Consider the following 17,844-nt stretch of genomic DNA (forward strand, 5'->3'; position numbering starts at 1 on the left):
CCGCCCAAGCAATTTTTGGCCTGACCCGACTTGTCCTGCATCCAAATTCAGGGCAACAAAATAATTTGACCAGATCCAAACCATTCGGGTCGAGTAAAAAGTCATCATTTTTTTTTAGTTAGATTATGATTAGAATGTATGGAATTTATAGAAGAATGTAAGCGCTGATTATAGAATGTAAGGGCAATGGAATCTTACATTACTACTCAAATCACTTGAAATTCTCAATATCTTCTGCCCCTTTTTATCATTTTGAAAGGCTTTGTGCAGAAATTACTTTTTTTCTTTTTACTAAAGGAGTATACATCCAACATCAACCCAGAAAAGTAACAGATTCAACCTCACAAAACTTTCAAATTTAACACAAATGGGTCCAAAATGACTGAACAAACGAAACCAGTCTGAACATATATAAACATGAAAATGGTTAACTTATAACTATTCTGCAACAATTTTCCAACTCTATATCAAACAGAGGAAGTGCTTTGCTAGAAGAACCTCAGCAGCAATGGTGATAGCTTCAGCATCAGAGACGCAAGCCTCCCTTACTCTAACCAATATCTCATACTTGAAAGCCCTTCTCTCTCTATGTCTCTGCCTCAGAGATGCAGTCCATGACCAATATCTTAAAAGGCATACTCTACTCAAGGTATAGGACTCAAGGTATATCCTATACCTTGTGTAGTATAATGACTTTAATGAAAAATCGATTAAAATATATTAATCACATCAATCTGTGTGACTAGAGATGAATTAATGATGAAGAAAAACATCTCTCTAATTACAATCATTAACGTAAGAAAATGGATCAAGATTTCTCATAATTCTCAATATATTATACAGTCTAACTTTTCGAAAAGTATGAGAGATATAAGGAGTAATTTTTAAACTTCTTTTACCTCATAATTTGTAGCTCTTTGTGTACTGGTCCATTCTCAGGCACACGAAGGCAAAAAGGTACCAATTAGAAATGTGTCTTTACCCACATAACATATAAGGCTTTCTTTGGTCCATATGATCCATAGCCATTAGTGACTTGAAACTTCCCTTGCATCTTTCCCTACAAAATCCGCAGTCACCATCTCCTCTGTCTTCACCTGCACAATTTTAATGTTACAAAGAAAATATGTCACTACTCATTTTCTACTGACTATGACCCATGACAGGGCAACTAACCTTCAACTTTCTTGTTATATTTCAACACATCAAAAGTTTGCTTATATTTATAAAGTTCGATTTCGTTTACTAATTAATGTGAGAATTGGTATTCCTCCTATGCAAGTGAGGTTGTATTAATGAAATATGAGATATAATCTTTTTATTTTAAATAGTCAATTTGCTATTTAAAATGTTTGATTACCTTTATAATCTACCCACTTTCTATGAGTTATCCATATTTCCAAGATGGGGAATGAGGTGTTTTATGTCAAATTTTAACACGAATTCGATACTTGAGACAAAATTAATACCTGATTTGTTGGTGTGTCTATAAAGAGTACTCACCAAACTATATGAGGATTGAGCAGGTGTTGAGGGTCATAACATTTATAGAATTGTTAAAAAATAAGTGAGTAGTAGAACTATTTGATCTTTTGCAAAATGTTGTTGATCAATCTCAATAATCGGATTGGGCTATGAGTAAAACATTTTGATTTATTTTTGAAAGTGGGTAGCGAGACAGATTAGTGAATTGGAGTGCTTTATTTTTTTAGAATTCTCACTTTTGCTTTGTGATACACAGTATGCAAACAAAATTACTTAAAATATACCACATAAATAAATATATGTAGCTGGAAATGATACCAAAATCTAAGATAGGACGTTACAATATTTCTCTCTGCCCTCCGGTATTTAAATTTGCTTTGTTTTGGACACTCCAATGTTGTGCCTTCAATTCAATTTAAGTAATTAATTATCAGGTAATTTGAGAGTATGGATATAATATGATACTCGAATTATAGTGTCTAATTTATTGGTTAAAATGCTATTGAGTGCCAAATATAGTCCAATCCAATATAACAAAGTGGGAAAAAAATGTCTGATACAAACTGAGAATAGCATCCTAACCTTTTCAAATAAAACTCAATTATAAACACGAAAAGTATCTTTTGTAGTCTACCAAATAGGAGAAGAGTACAGTTATCCACATGCCTGTCAAGACTTGGATGCTAGCTTTTCCTTTAAGAAGTTGATGGCAAAGTTTGACTTGATAGCTAATCTTGACTTGAATTTTCTTGATCACAATCTTTTATCACTCTTTCTGGGGATGATAGGGGAGCTCTAGAAGGTATTTGTAAGTGTTCAACTTCTCCTTCAAGCATTTCTACAACTTTCTTCATAGAAGGACGATTACTAGGATTCGTTTGTATACACCATAATGCGACAATGATCATCTTTCTAACTATCTCTTTGTCCTCTTCAGCAGCACATTCTATTTCAATATCTTTCCCATCATTGAATTGATCATACACCCAGGTAGGAAAGTAAATCTGGCTTGAATATTCGACAAAAGCATTCAGGTTCTTTCTTTTGCCAACCAATTCCATCAAGAGCATTCCAAAACTATAAACATCCACTTTGTATGAAATACCTCCAATGTTTTTGTAGAACAATTCAGGAGCCATATAACCCAATGTCCCTCTTGCAGCAGTCAAAGAAATAGTATTGTCTTCTATGGAATACAATTTTGCTAAGCCAAAATCAGAAATCTTAGGGGTGAAATTCTCATCTAGAAGGATGTTATGAGGTTTGATATCGAAATGCAAGATTTGCATGTCACATCCTCGATGCAAATACTCAATCCCACGAGCCACTCCTAGAGCAATATTATATGTTTTCTCATTGTCTAGGAAGATACTTTCCTCCGAAGAAAAAATGTATTTATTTAGAGATCCTTTGGGCATAAAGTCATATACAAGAGCACGCTTTGATCCATGAACGCAATAACCAATAAGTTGCACCACATTAACATGATGTATCCTTCCAATAGTTGCCACCTCATTGATAAAATCTTGCCCATTTGTGTTTGACTGGCCTAACATTTTTACTGCCACAAGACATCCACTTCGAAGTGTTCCTTTAAATACTGTGCCATATCCTCCTTCACCCAATTTTTCCTTAAAACCTTTGGTCATCCTCTTAATTTCTGAGAAGGAGTAACTTATTGGCATGAAGTTATTTTGGCTTTGTAGAAATTCTTCAATAGCATTGTACATGGATAAGTGCCTCCTTCGCCATTTATATATCAAAAATGCAATCACAAATGGAGTGCCTAACACGCAAAAAGGCACACGCCATTCTGGAAAGGAAATCACAAAAGTAATTATAAGAAAGGGATCTTATAGTTGCAGTACCAATACTTTACTTGTTGCCAGCATTGTGTTATATTTAATTAGGAGTGCCTAACACCCTTTTAAATTCTTTTGGTTAGGAATAGTACCATTTCTATTTAATGTCAATTTAATATTATGTACGTCTAACTATTTTCTTGTCTCATAGTTTAAGGAACGATTTGCTAAAACAATTAAATGAGATTAAAAAGCAAGAGATAAAGATTCTTACCGAGGAATCCAATTATTGTTGCCATTACAACTGCAAAAGTTGTTATAAACAATATTAATCTCCATTATAATTTAGCCAAAACTAAAGTAAAAGAAATAAATGTGCAAACATGCATGCTTAGAATGCATTCATCGTTAGTGAGATCTAAAAAGAAGGTATAATATTAATCCAACAGTTTGAGATCCACGAAGCAAAACCCATCCAATTATACATTATGCGTCTCATATCTTTCTAAGTGAGATAGAAAACTCACAAAAAAATGGGGAATCTTCATAATATACTATTGGAATGATACGACCTGCAGGTTTGACCAAAAAAAAGAAGAAAAAAGTCAGTGCGTCAGCATCTGAAATCAACAATCAACAATTGTGTCGGTTATCCACCAAGAATTAAGTTTTTGTGATCTTAAAGATAAATTCAACAGAAGCTCAATATTGGTACGTACTACTAATTAATTAGTCAGAATCGGGCAATAGAGGAATGTATAACGTACGTAGGAGGGAAAACAGGAAAAGATGAAAAGGTTAAATTACAGTACCTTCAATCATGCATCTTAATTAAGCTTTTATTAAGATTGTTACGTTTCTTCAGATTGAGATTACTAACCATGAGTGGAGAACAAGGATGCAGAACAGCGTGCTAGAGGTAGTGAGCATAAAATCTATATAGATTTCATTAGTTTGGAATGCTGATTATTATTGGTGAGCTTGTATTTTTGGAGCACTTAGTGTGTGTGTGTGTATGTATATATATATAGACCATTAAATTTCGAGGCACACATTAAATTCTTAATCGAATGTGTGCACAAGTTATAATTTCCCGTTGAATCGTGATCTGATTTGTTAGAATATTGTCATATTTATGTTCACGAGAAATATTAGTTCTTCTCTCTTAATTCCTTTGTAACTTGTTATTTATCACGGTACTTGAGCCCCCAATTTGTGTCTTTAGTAACGTTTCTCCTTCATTTGTGGTAAATCTCATACTCAACATGTTATTTGATAATCTTTTCCGTTCACCACACGTTCTCAAGGCATTTTCTAAGCCTTTGAATGGGTCGCTACCCTCATGCTCATCACCAATCATATTCATCGGTTTGCACTCATGCACTATATCACTTCCATAGTTGTCGAATTTTCATAAACTGCCACCATAGATTGAGTCCTTGAACTCTTGCTAATTTCTTGGTGCAACAGTCACTCCATTCTAGCCAAACTTGCACTACAAAAGTCACACCATTCTAGCCAAACTTGCACTCTCACGCGCTGTCACAAGTTCCAACGCCCACACACCTCTCCTCTATCTCACACACAGCTTGGCTCTCTCTCTCTCTCTCTCTCTCTCTCTCTCTCTTCTCCTCATCATCTCGCAACCTGTCATGCATAGCCTCTACCAAGACCTTGCTCCACAGGTCGCTACTGCCATTGTGACCAGTAGAGGTCGCTGCACCACATGCACAACCGCCCACACCACTCCATTCTTGTTGCACTTCCCCGTCAACAAATCCAACCGATCACTTTCACAAAGCTAGTAATACACTCTCTTCCTTTATATGTTAAGACAATGACCGACTTGTTTTGTGGAGTGATTGGACAATTCTAGGAATTTTGTGGAGTTTGAATTGTGTTGCTTGGTGGATTAATGGTTTGGTTGTTGTAATGTTCCAATGAGGTTGGATGAGATTTGGTTGTTGACTTGGAGATGGAAGTAAGCGGGTTGATCCTAGATGCTGGGGTGTGATAATGGGCCTTTCAAAGCTTTTGTTTGAATTTATTTATGTTTTTAGCAATTCTACTTCTTGTAATGTATTTTATTATCCTCAATGGAAATATATGTTGTTGTGAGATGTTTTCAGTGACTTCACAGAATTTTATCAGAATGAAAAGGCTATTAACATGTGACACGTTGGCTTGTGTGATTGGAGATATAAAACTCGTCAACAGTTATATGTGTATATATATATATATATATATATATATATATTATAAATATATAATACTTTATTTATATAAGTAATGTTAGAAACTTAGTCATCACATGAGAAAGTTACTTTTTAAAGTTGGGCCAACTTTTTTCTAAATATATTATTGCTTCTAGATTGCACATTTTTTGCCTGCAGAAATCATTTTCTGTATATTGTGTGTATATATATATAGAAAATGCTAGGGATCCGCTGAGGGATCCTGTTAACTTGTCATGCTAACCTTTTCTTTTTTTATTTTTTTGAATTTTTTTTTACAGAAAAATTAAGAAAATTATATTTAATTATATTGTGAATTTTATTCATTTTTTCAAAATATTTAAAAGCGTTAAAAAAATGATATGAAAAAAGCAAAAAAAAAAACACTTTTAAATATTTTTTTAAATCATTTTTTTAACACTTTTAAATATTTTGAAAAAATGAATAAAATTCACAATATAATTAAACAACATTTTCTTAATTTTTCTATAAAAAAAATTCAAAAAAAAAAAAGGGAGCGGGACAAATGAACGGATCCCCAGCGAAATCCCTATCATTTCCCTCTATATATACACAATATATGTATGCATGCATTCATGGTGCACAGTGCATGTTATCATTGCTTACAAGATGAAAGTAAACTGAGATGGTGCTGCAGGCACCGGCTCCCATGGCTCCCGCTGGGAGCCACTGTTAGGTAAAAAAATTTTTTTGTCTTTTTGTTTTTTTTTTCAAATCATTTTTTAATAGTTTTAAACATTTTAAAAAATATAAAAAAATTATAATAATATTAAAAAAATTTCTTAATCATTAAAGAAAAGAAAAAATTAAAAAAAAAAAATTGGGCCGGTGGGAGCTACCAGCGGTGACTTTAGTGTTTTTCTTAAAATAGATGACAGAGGTACAGAATATTCTTACCGGTGGTCCCGTATACAATATAAAAAGCTGGCGTAACTGCAGAAAAGAAATAAAGGTAGGTACTGTTCAGTTAAGTTATATAGAAACTGAAAAAGTGATTTAAATAATTGAAACAGTCCAGATTTAACGAAACTGTATAAACAGCTTTATGATCCATTTATATTGTCAATAAATAAATGTAAACAACTTTTGAGCATGCATTGAATACCGAACCTTAATTTGTTGTGAGGGACATATATATAATAGGGTACTTGGAAAGAAAATTTTTCAGAGAAATCAACTAATAAGAAATTTAAACATAACTTAACGTCCAAACACATAATTCTAATTACTTAACATTACTTAACTCAAGACCTGTTTACATGTATGATGCATAATTTTTTTCAACTCAATACCTCTTTGCATGCTAGACTAATAACCTTTTTTAATTTCATATAAATATATTTAAATCCATCTTAATATATAAATACATTTTACTTAGACCCCACAAAACTCACTCATCTTTTTAAATTAACTACTATTTATAAAAAATTCAACTCAACTCAACTCAATATCCAAACGTAATCGAGGTAATCTTCAATTTTTCATTAAAGAGGAGAAGCTACTTATTTAATAAATTTGAAATTTGTCCTTTTATTTTATTAATCATTGTTTCTTAGGTGGAAAAGAAGTTTAATTCAACAGTTTGAGATCACTGATGCCCACACACAAGGTTATACCTACCTAGCTAGCTACCTTGTGTTATTACTACACACTAAGGAACCTTTAATCTGAAACTTACTGTTTAGATGACTTTCTTAATAGGGCACTACCACGTAATGTCACGTGATTAATTTATTAAAAATAAAAAATATAAAAAAATAAATTCAAACCAAAAATTGGGTGTCTGAAAATATAAAAAGAGTAAGACTGAAATTCTAGGTCTCTTTGCTCCTTTTGTGTTTGTATTTTTAATTTATTTTTAATAAATCACTTGACATCACATGGTAGTTCCATGGCAAAAGATCAGTCACATGGTAGTGCCCTTTTTAGACGAAGTAATTTTTTTTAGCTAGTTTCTTCATAAATTTGAAAATTGTCCTTTCATTTTGTTAATCATTTTTTTCTCGGATGTTAAAAAGGTTTAATCCAACAATTTGATGAGATCACTGATGCCCATGCACAAAGTTATACGTACCAGCTTGTGTTACCACCAAATCACCAATCAATGCTATATTATACATGATCTAACATCTTATATATAGAGATAGAAAACTCACCTATAATATATGACAGACCTCGTAAGAAACTAACGAAATTAAATCTGCCTGCATGGTTTGACAAAAAATGGTATAACATTAGCGTCTGGAATCTTCAATTAAAAATCAAGTCATTACAATGCTAGTTAATCAGAACTGTGGAAAATGGATTGATAATAGGTCAAAGCCAACAAAAGGCTAATAATAGGTCGAAGGCAATTGAGCTGACAATGGGCTACATATATATGGCATTGGTCAACTATGGAATCAAAATTAATAGACTAAAAATAGGACTGTGACTTCAAAGAATGCTCACAACAGACTAAAATCTAATAAAAAAAAAAGCCCAGAGCTAATAAAGATACTTCAAATGCAAGAATTTGAATGAGACACAGTTGAACCAAGATGAAAATCTTGTGAGAAATAATGCTGACAGAAGAACTTTGAATTTTATCTTCTTCAATATGTTTTTGGTGGAAGAAATTGTATGCATCGGATGCTTGATTGACCAGCACCGATTCAATGATTTTTAATTTTATTTTAATTAGTGTTCTTTTTAGCTTTGCTTACAATTTCATTCTCAACGAGATCAATAATTTCACTGCCCAGAATGCACTCGAAGGATTACTAGCTTAGGTAGTTGTCGTTCTCGCTCATGCATTAATAATTGGCTGACCATGTTTACCTAACTGAAAAAGATGAAAGAATTTACTTGCGATCTCAGATTTTGAATCAACTCCCTCCTTATAAATTTTGTTCAATTTTAATAATTAGAAAAACACATTATAATATAAAAGAAAACTGACCGACACATTATAATATAAAATCCCTTTTGTAATTCTAGTCCTATGTAGACTAAGCAATCATCTTCAATTTATAAAAATCAGGTCATTAATTATAACATGATTAGCGTTTGGAATCTTCAATTAAATATCAGAAGAACTCCGGCAAATAAAAATATTAATTATGGCCCCTATCACGTATCCCTTTAAATTAGTAATTGTCATGTCGGGTACCTACTAGGCAATATACATCAATCATTCTAACATGAAAATCAACATATCCATCAGCTAGCACTAAATTAAAAATAGTAAAATTGATAACACCAATAAATATATCACTATGAAAATCAACCCTAGAATGTTTCAAATGTTTCGTCCTAATAAACATAAGTGCTATAAATATTGTCGAAGATCACAATAACGTACGGTGCTAATCAGAATTGAAAGAAGTACTTCAATAATTGCCAAACCAACATATATAATGACTAGATATATCTCGTTAGAATTTAGATCTCAAATTTATTACTCACTCCAATTATATGGGTCGCAATGAGCTTGATTATCGTCACCGAGGTGGCAATAGGCACTGCAGTTTCTACAATAAAGTGGGTAGAACCATGAAAGCTCAAAACCATGTGAGAATACGTTGCGGAGGTCAGTACAGGAAATATTAGGATTAATTTGTCCTGGCCACGATGTCAGAGACATTTGCTCTATGGTGCACGACTCCCTCACATCCATCGCTTTCACTCCATTGCCAACAAGATATATGTACCTTTTGGAATATTGAGACAAAGAGGAGTTGGAAGTAGACCCAGATCCATTATTAATATTAGAACAATTCGTAGAAGTCGAGACGAAATGGAAAGGGAAACCCGGAGCCACTGGCTTTTCACAGTTCACAATAACCACAACTGTCAATAGACTGGTGGATTGTTGGTACTGGCTTGTTGATTCATCATAATATGTTGTATATGAATCCCAATCCGGCCTACTGAAATTACCTTCGTTTAGAAAATAACGAGGGATGAAGGAGTAATTATCATCCTGAATACCTGCGTCTACAATTCGGATTGTGTAATTGTTGTAATTGATGTGGCTTACGTAGTATTTACTACCATCATGTAAAGATAACAACGTATGGTTGTTGTCATCACATGAGAGCTCATACCTTTTGTCTCCGCAGTTCGGTGGATTCCCTTTCAGTCGAAACGGATAGCTGATGTTGGGGATATTGCCACAGGAAGAAGGAACACATGAGTAGTTATCATGAGTATCATTAAGACTAGAAGCTGGAGGAAGAAGCTGGATTAGGACCAGAACAGTTATAAGGAGGACCATGAGTCCAGCAGGGAAGGCTGTCGTTCCTCTTGTCATCAACAATTAACAGAGAGAGCCAGAGAGGGAGATCAGAGAAAGAGAGAGGATTAGGGAGATCTAGAGGTCGTAGTTTCCACAGCGTACGTCTGTAGACAAACATTCAGGTACAGGAGGAGGAGTAAACATAAGCCCGCGTTCAAGAATTAATGTTCACAAGAAATAGAATTGCATGGGTTGACGGAGTCAATTGGGATTACTGTGAGGGATGAGTCCAAATTAATTATTATTGGTAGTGGAAAGTGGTTTGTCGGCCAACTTGTTTACTACGAAATTATACAGATTGCGACTACTCATGATATTATAGCCACTTACCTTCTCGTGCCGATTCATCATTCAAATGAAGACGAAAACGAAATAGGAAATAGCTGTTAATTATGCATCGTTTTATACACGCCTACCTTTTTGTTCAGAAATTGGAGAAGAATCACGCGATCACACTCTTTCAACATTCAGGTACAGGATCACATTCCTTCAACCCAGTTTACACGCTCACCCCCGTAATTTTCAGGGCTTTGTGTGGTCCATTCTCAGGCACGCGAAGGCAAAAAGGTACCAATTAGAAAGGTGTCTTTACCCGCATAATATGTGGGGCCGGCCTTCTTTGGTCCATAGCCATTCGTTATCTTTCTGTGAAGCTTTGATGGGTAAGTTGAAAAACTGTGTTCCATGAATCCTGTTTTGTAGTTTCCATGATTGTTAAAATGTACAAGCTGCAATTTCTGTGTACAGGACTAGAGATATTGTCTCTGGTTCTGGAATGATGTTCGAAGCTTTGAACAACTGATACGGTATTTTTTTTTGTTGGAATTAGTATGATTGTTGGTATATCTGTTTGTACTAGGAAGTCTTACTGGTAATGTTTGTTCGCAGTCCCTTACATGGGTGTAATCGAGTTGGAGCAAGAAGTGACCTCAAGTTTTATTTGTTTGATTTTTACTTGACGCTGTCCTGTCTTAGCGCAGCAAGGAAATCACCAAGCGGTCGATTAGTAACTTGGTGACTTCCTGTTGAGTGAGGAAATCATCATTCAAAGCTTTAATTTGTTGGTATTTGTTTATTGTTTAGCAATATTTCTACTTCTCATGTGGTATTTTGTTATATCCTCAATCACAATATCTGTTGTGATAAGTTTTAAGGGACTTGATAGAATTTCAACAAAATGAAAACATTTAAAATGTGATATGCTAACTAGTATGATTAGAAATATATAACACATCAACCGTTATATATATAATATTTATTTATATATGAGAAAGTCACTTTTTAAAGGTGGGGCCAACTTTTTCCAAACAATATTACATGGGGATTGCACAGCCGATCCTATGCGTGAACAAATCATTTTCTGTATATATCTTTATCTTATCTGCAAGTTTAAACTACTATCATGTTTGGTTGCTTAAAGGAATGATCTGGTAAAAGATGAAAGAAGAGAAATAGATTTAGAGAGAGATAAATTCTTACCAATGAGCCCTAATCCAATATATATAATAAGCTGCGTACATTGCCGACAAGAAATAAAGGTTAGTGATCAGTTAATTTATATAGAAAGTGATTTACATAATCTGAAAATTAAGTCCAAAGCCAGTCGATATAATCATTTTGTTCATTGATTCTGAGATGTAAAAGAGGTTTAATCCAAGATCGAGTTGGAGATCAGAATAAATTAGGTACCATGAAAGCTCAAACCCATATGATACAATACATTGCGGAGGTCTGTACAAGAAATATTAGAATCCTTATAAAAATGTCCTGGCCATGATATCCGAGACATTTGCTTTACCGTGCACGACTCCTACACATCCATCATATTCGCTCCATAGCCAAAGCATTATCCTTGGAATAATTCGGAGGAGTCGTGACCAAAAAGGAAAGAGTACATGGAAGCTGTAGTCAGTGGCATAAGCCCGCGTTCAAGAGAAGTTCACGAGAAAAAGAATTGCATGGGTTGACGGAGTCAATTGCGCGTACTGTGAGAGACGATGCAAAATTATTATTGGTGGTACTAGGACTGGTTTGTCGGCCAACTTGTTTGCTACGAAATTATCTAGACTGCGACTGCTCATCATGTTGGAGTCAATTACCTTTGTCGTGTGATTCACGATTCACGTGAAGAAAATACAAGAAGAAATCAGCTCATGTTAATGCATCGTTCAATACACGCCATGTACATATTTGTTCAGAAATTGGATTAGATCAATCACTCGGTCACATTCTTTCAACCCAGATTACACGCCCTCCCGGCCCTCTATGAACCAGATTAAAAATTGGGATGGAGTACTTTTGACAGACTCTTTGACTTTTTGGCATGGTGAAGCATCCAAGAAATGTTTGCTAATACGAGATGATGTCGATTGTTGAAGACTATTGACTTTGTGGGAGATGTACCACGTGCTTACGTACACCTGACAAAACTATATATCTATGAAAGATATAAGAATATTGAATAGTTAAATATAGCTAAATTTGGATTCACAAATATTTTTAATTCATTTCATCTCATCTTATCTAATTATTATAATTTTTATAAATTCATACATAAAATTAAATAAATAATTTAATTTTTTCAAATTTTAAAACAAAAATAATATTAAAAAAATAATATTCGAACAATATTTTATTTAATTTTTAATTTTCATCTTAATTTATTTCATCTCAACTAACTTTTAATTTAATTTGTCATATCAAAGATTCAAACTATATATATAATACCACCCTAAGCCCAAGGCCCAATCTCGTTTTAATACTAGTCCATTAAGGAAACGAAATTATTAGCGACTGGTGCGGTAGGTAAGGAAAGTGGTTGGTTGGCCAACTTGTTTACTACGAAATTATACAGATTGCGACTACTCATGATATTATTATAGCCACTTACCTTCTCGTGCCGATTCATCATTCGAATGAGACGAAAACGAAACAGAAAATAGCTGTTAATTATGCATCGTTTTATACACGCATACCTTTTTGTTCAGAAATTGGAGAGAGGCCGTTGTTTCCACGGCCGTCTGTAGAGAAACATGTGATATGTTTCATAATGCAGATATAGGGGTAACTGCACGCAGGTAGGTACAAGAGGGGGAGTAAACATAAGCGCGCGTCCTATTGACAAGAAAAAGAATTGCATGAGCTGAAGGAGTCAATTGCGCGTACCGTGAGAGACGATGCAAAATTATTACTGATAGTACTGGTTTGTCGGCCAACTTGTTTGCTACGAAATTAGGTAGACTGCGACTGTTATCATGTTGCAGCCAATTACCTTTGTTGTGTGATTCACGATTCACGTGAAGAAAATACAAAAAGAAATCAGCTCCTGTTGGCTGTTAATGCCTCGTTTTATACACGCCAGATGCTTTTTCAACTCTTCTTTTATTTTTTTTCACGTCTCTTTAATATATTTAAATATTTTAAAAAAATAAAAAAATATATCAATACACATAAAATCTTTTTTTTTTTTACACCAACGGTCAACCTGGAACTGTATGTATTACGCGGCAGATTAGCTTTTTTCTTATTCAGTAATTGGATAAGAATCACGCGATTATATTCTTTCAACCGCTCTCCTGTCGCAAATATGAAAATTTTTAAAATTTTAAATTTTTTTTATAACTTTGTTATTAAATATTGTTCAAACACCAAATATTTTTTATTAATAAATTTAATTCTTTTATTTAATCATTACTCAAACATAAAAATTAATACAATTTGGACAAATTTTAAAATAAAATTATATTAAAAAATCTTTTAATTTTATTTATTTATTTTCACAAACTCTAATATAATACTTAGTTTAAAAATTATTTTATTTAACTTTTTTTCTTTAATTTTTTAAAATTTAATAAAACATTCTCACTCATTTTTTAATTTTTTAAAAGAATTAATTTTTTTAATCGTAGACCCCACTCATTTTCAAAATGATTACGCTGTATTTGTACATTCCACGATTATATGTAACATTATTCATATATAAAACTAGTGGTCCAGTATCGTGCACGTCACGTTCTCCTAGTTGAGGAAAAATTAGTGTTAATAATTTTTTTTTACTAATAAAGAAAATGTGATTAATAAAGAAAATGTGATTGAAATACATAACAATTTCATTCTATTTGTATACCAAGTAAAAGATAGGTATATCAAAACAGATTATAGCTTGATATAAGTCTAATAAAAACAGCAACACATAAAAATATAAGTTGTAGTTTTAAATCTTAAGAGCAACATTTTTTTTTTTGATAAGTAAATCTTAAGAGCAACATATAATATACAAATATTTTAGGACCCTGAAAATGACTGTAAAGCACTCTCATTGGCTTGGTTAATTCAATTTTAATCAAATTTATAGTTAACAAGACACTTAAAATACCCCACATCAAATTAAACATGTCTATATGTTGACTAATTGCTACTTTTTAGTCCCACACCGGTGGGATTTAAACAAATATGCATTAGGCTAAGTTATAAATAAGAGGCTTAATCTCTTAGTTTAAGTGCACCAGTTGAAAGCTTATCTAATAACTTTTAACTTTAGTTAAATTCCTCTATTAGCCTTTTGTAAAAGGAGAAGAGGTGTAAAGTTAAAGTTTTACTAGTAGGGTAGCTTTGTGGGTGTGGTGAGGAGAAAAATTGTGCGATTGTAACAATTTTTCACATAGTGAATTTTCTTCTCTGGGTCTGGTGGTTTTTCTCCTGTTTTGGAGTTTCTACGTAAATTTCTTGTGTTGTTATTATTTCTCTATTTTTCTTATTATTCCTGCAAATGGTAGATTCTAGGGGGTGAATTTGGAGGTCCAAATTTTCAACAATTGGTATCAGAGCCACTAGGTTCTTTTTATAGGGTAGAGCTTTGGTGTGGTAGTGTGGATACGTACAGTCTAAGGAGGTTCTGTCTAGGAGATTGGAAATTTTAAATGTGTCCATTGTGACCCTCCAATCTTTCCTGGAAACTGACTTAGTGAGGTACTATTCATTTCTACAGTAAATTCATCAAAGCAATGTCAGGAAGTAGGGCTTCAAATCTTGTCAAATTTGAGGTGGAGAAATTTGATTGGAGAATCAATTTTGGCTTGTGGCAAGTACAAGTCAAGAATGTCTTGATTCAATCAAGATTACACAAGACATTGAAGGGCAACCAACACATGAAGTGGTACTAGTGTGACTGGTGAAATGACAGATCTAAAATGAGCGATGAAGATTGGGAAGATCTGGATTTGAGAACAGCAAGTGCGATACGTCTATGCTTGGCCAAAAATGTTCTTGTAAATGTGCATTGAATATCTACGACAAAAGAACTCTGGGAAAAACTTGAAGAGTTATATCAGATGAAGGGCGTCTCAAATCGTGTGTACCTAAAAGAGCAGTTTCATACACTGCGGATGAGTGAATGTACAACTATTTCAGATCATTTAAGCGTTCTTAATGGCATTGTCGCTGAGTTAGAAGCTATTGGAGTTAAAATTGATGATGAAAATCAAGCTTTAAGACTCATCTGGTCTCTTCCACCTTCCTATGAGCACATGAAGCCTATTTTGATACATGAGAAGGAGAAAATAATTTTTTCAGAGGTTACCAATAAAATCTTTTATGAAGAGAGAATACTAAGTAGTGGAAGTAATGTTCCACTTGAGAACTTAGTAATGGTAGCAGCTGGAAATGGGAAGATGAAGAACTCCATGAAGAAGAAAGTAGTCTGCTGGGAGTGTGGACAATCTGGACACGTCAAGAAAAATTGTCCATAAGCTGGAGAAGGTTGGGCAAATAGCTCCAAGTCAGTAAATGGAGATACTGGAAATGATGCTGATGTTGTCATGTCTCTCTCCATGGAAGATTTTGATCTTTAAAAAGAGACATGTACATCCTCATGGCATACCGCTAATTCCCAAAGTTGCCATGATAGAGGATGTGTTAATGTTAGCGGGTCCACAAGTTTGCACACAGGCATTGGTTTGGCATTGATGCAGGGTGTGTGGTGGAAATTCATATCGATGGCTGATGAACTTCCAGGAGAGCCAAACGTGGAAGTTACACCATAATTTTCAGCAACGTTGTTTTTCGACATAGGCCAAAGTGAAATGCTTGGAATTAGTTTATTTTGAGTGGGTATGCTTTTATGGTGAAACATGATAATGGAAGCTATGAAAATCTTCATTGAGGTGAAACTTGGCTGTGGGACTAGTCAAAACCGCAAGGTGGAGATTGTTGACTAATTGCTACTTTTTAGTTCCACACCGGTGGGATGTAAACAAATATGCATTAGGCTAAGTTATAAATAAGAGGTTTAACCTCTTAGTTTAAGTGCACCAGTTGAAAGTTTATCTAGTAACTTTTGACTTTAGTTAAATTCCTTTATTAGCCTTTTGTAAAAGGGGAAGAGGTGTAAAGTTAAAGTTTTACTAGTGGAGTAGCTTTGTGGGTGTGGTAAGGAGAAAAATTGTGTGATTGTAACAATTTTTCATATAGTGAATTTTCTTCTCTGGGTCTGGTGGTTTTTCTCCTATTTTGGAGTTTCCACGTAAATTTCTTGTGTTATTATTTCTCTATTTTTCTTATTATTCCTGCAAAGGGCAGATCCTAGGGAGGTGAATTTGGAGGTCCAAATTTCCAACACTATATAGATCTAGACATTTTCTACTGTAACTTATCAAATATGTGGATGTATAGTAACTTAGCCAAATGTACACTACGGTATTCATTTCTCACTCCTCTCACCAAATATATGTATGCATTCCAGAGTCATGTTGTTTCGTCTACTACATGGATGGAAATGATGTTGAATTTTTTGTTGCTTTGGTGCTTTCACTGGTCTAGGTCTGCAGTCAGTTGAAAATCCATTCTTTTTTTATTTTTTTAAGTCTGGGCTGCCATGCCTTGCAAATAGAGCAAATGGTCCTGCATGGAAAAAATTTGGAATTTTTGCATTATTAACATAGAAATAAAATATGATAAACCAGGTAAAATAGGAAGTATGCTAAATAAATATAAATGGTACAATTTGGTGGGTGTTCTTTGTTTCATTTAGATTTAAGAGATAGCCAGATTGTATTTAAATACATGTTATTTATGTTTGATTGTAAAATTTCTTCAGTTGAAAGCTAAACTTCCAAGTTGGACAAAAGACACTATCTAAGTAATTAAAACAGAAACCACCAATCAAAAAAAAAAAAAGTAATTAAAATAGAAATCACAAATGACGGAAATAATGTTTATTTGAAAGGAAAAATATAGTTGCAAGTATAGTTGTGCACTAATCTGTGCACCAATGTGATGTGATTGGTCAAAAAGTAGATTTGATTGAAAACAATATTAATTTAAATTTTAAGTATCAATAAATCAGTATTGGTACACAGATTAGTGCACAACTGCGTTTGTATGTAGCAAAGTTCTATTTGAAATAAGAACAAAACAAATGCATATACACGGCTGGAAAAAAGAAGCAACAATGGAAATTAAATAGAAATTACCCTTCTATACATGCAGTTTTTTGCAATACTTATAAAACCGTGGGTGCTTATGAGAAAAGAACACAGTTAAAAATTAAAATATATGAAATGCTTTTATGTTTAACAATTAAATTAATTGGAATCATTCAAAATATCCTCATATCCTAGAAAGATTTCTTTGAATTGGCTCGATGCCACTATAGATTTTTGTACAGGCCAAAGAGTCTGATTTATTTTAAAAATGATTATTACAATGTGTTTGCTTCAAAGGGATGTGATTTTCACTATTAGCAACGATAAAAGAAATGGATGGGGTGGAATTTATATTTTATTTAATTAAGAACAAAGCCAAATCAATGCAAAAGAATCAAATTCTCCATAGACATCACAATAGCAAATCAGAAATGAGTAAATCTAATAAACAAGCTATTAATACAAGGAGATTGTATATTATACGAGCAGTTACGGAGAAAATGTGAGGAAAGCAAAAATTGGAAGCAAAAGATCAACTCTTAAATAAAGAGCAGTAATGATTTGAAAGAATTCAAGATTTTTTTTTAATAAAAAACAGGGCG

General features: G+C 33.4%; 1 protein-coding gene and 1 long non-coding RNA gene across 4 annotated transcripts; one reads left to right on the forward strand and one right to left on the reverse strand.

Annotated features, from left to right (window-relative positions):
- Nucleotides 1-1,082: 1,082 nt before the first annotated feature.
- LOC122308843 (rust resistance kinase Lr10-like) lies at nt 1,083-9,990 on the reverse strand. Of its 3 annotated transcripts, none has more exons than XR_006242252.1 (7): nt 8,990-9,990; nt 7,699-7,746; nt 6,440-6,475; nt 3,815-3,859; nt 3,562-3,591; nt 2,152-3,298; nt 1,083-1,097 (listed from the first exon to the last, which is right to left on the reverse strand). XR_006242252.1 is itself a non-coding variant. In XM_043122112.1 (7 exons), exons 1-7 carry the CDS (start codon nt 9,834-9,836, stop codon nt 2,214-2,216), a joined length of 1,695 nt encoding a protein of 564 aa, XP_042978046.1. In that variant the 5' UTR covers nt 9,837-9,990; the 3' UTR covers nt 1,988-2,213. The 3 variants fall into 3 exon arrangements, 2 of the variants coding, with proteins under 2 accessions (XP_042978046.1, XP_042978045.1); XM_043122112.1 differs by lacking the exon at nt 1,083-1,097 and having other exon boundaries at nt 1,988-3,298; nt 8,990-9,234; nt 9,631-9,990; XM_043122111.1 differs by lacking the exon at nt 1,083-1,097 and having other exon boundaries at nt 1,988-3,298.
- Nucleotides 9,991-10,158: 168 nt separating this feature from the next.
- LOC122308846 lies at nt 10,159-10,888 on the forward strand. The gene is made up of 2 exons (XR_006242256.1): nt 10,159-10,483; nt 10,569-10,888. It is a non-coding gene; the product is annotated as an uncharacterized LOC122308846 (long non-coding RNA).
- The last annotated feature ends 6,956 nt before the right edge of the window (nt 10,889-17,844 follow it).

Source organism: Carya illinoinensis, chromosome 5, assembly GCF_018687715.1.
Source record: "Carya illinoinensis cultivar Pawnee chromosome 5, C.illinoinensisPawnee_v1, whole genome shotgun sequence".
NCBI lineage: Eukaryota > Viridiplantae > Streptophyta > Magnoliopsida > Fagales > Juglandaceae > Carya > Carya illinoinensis.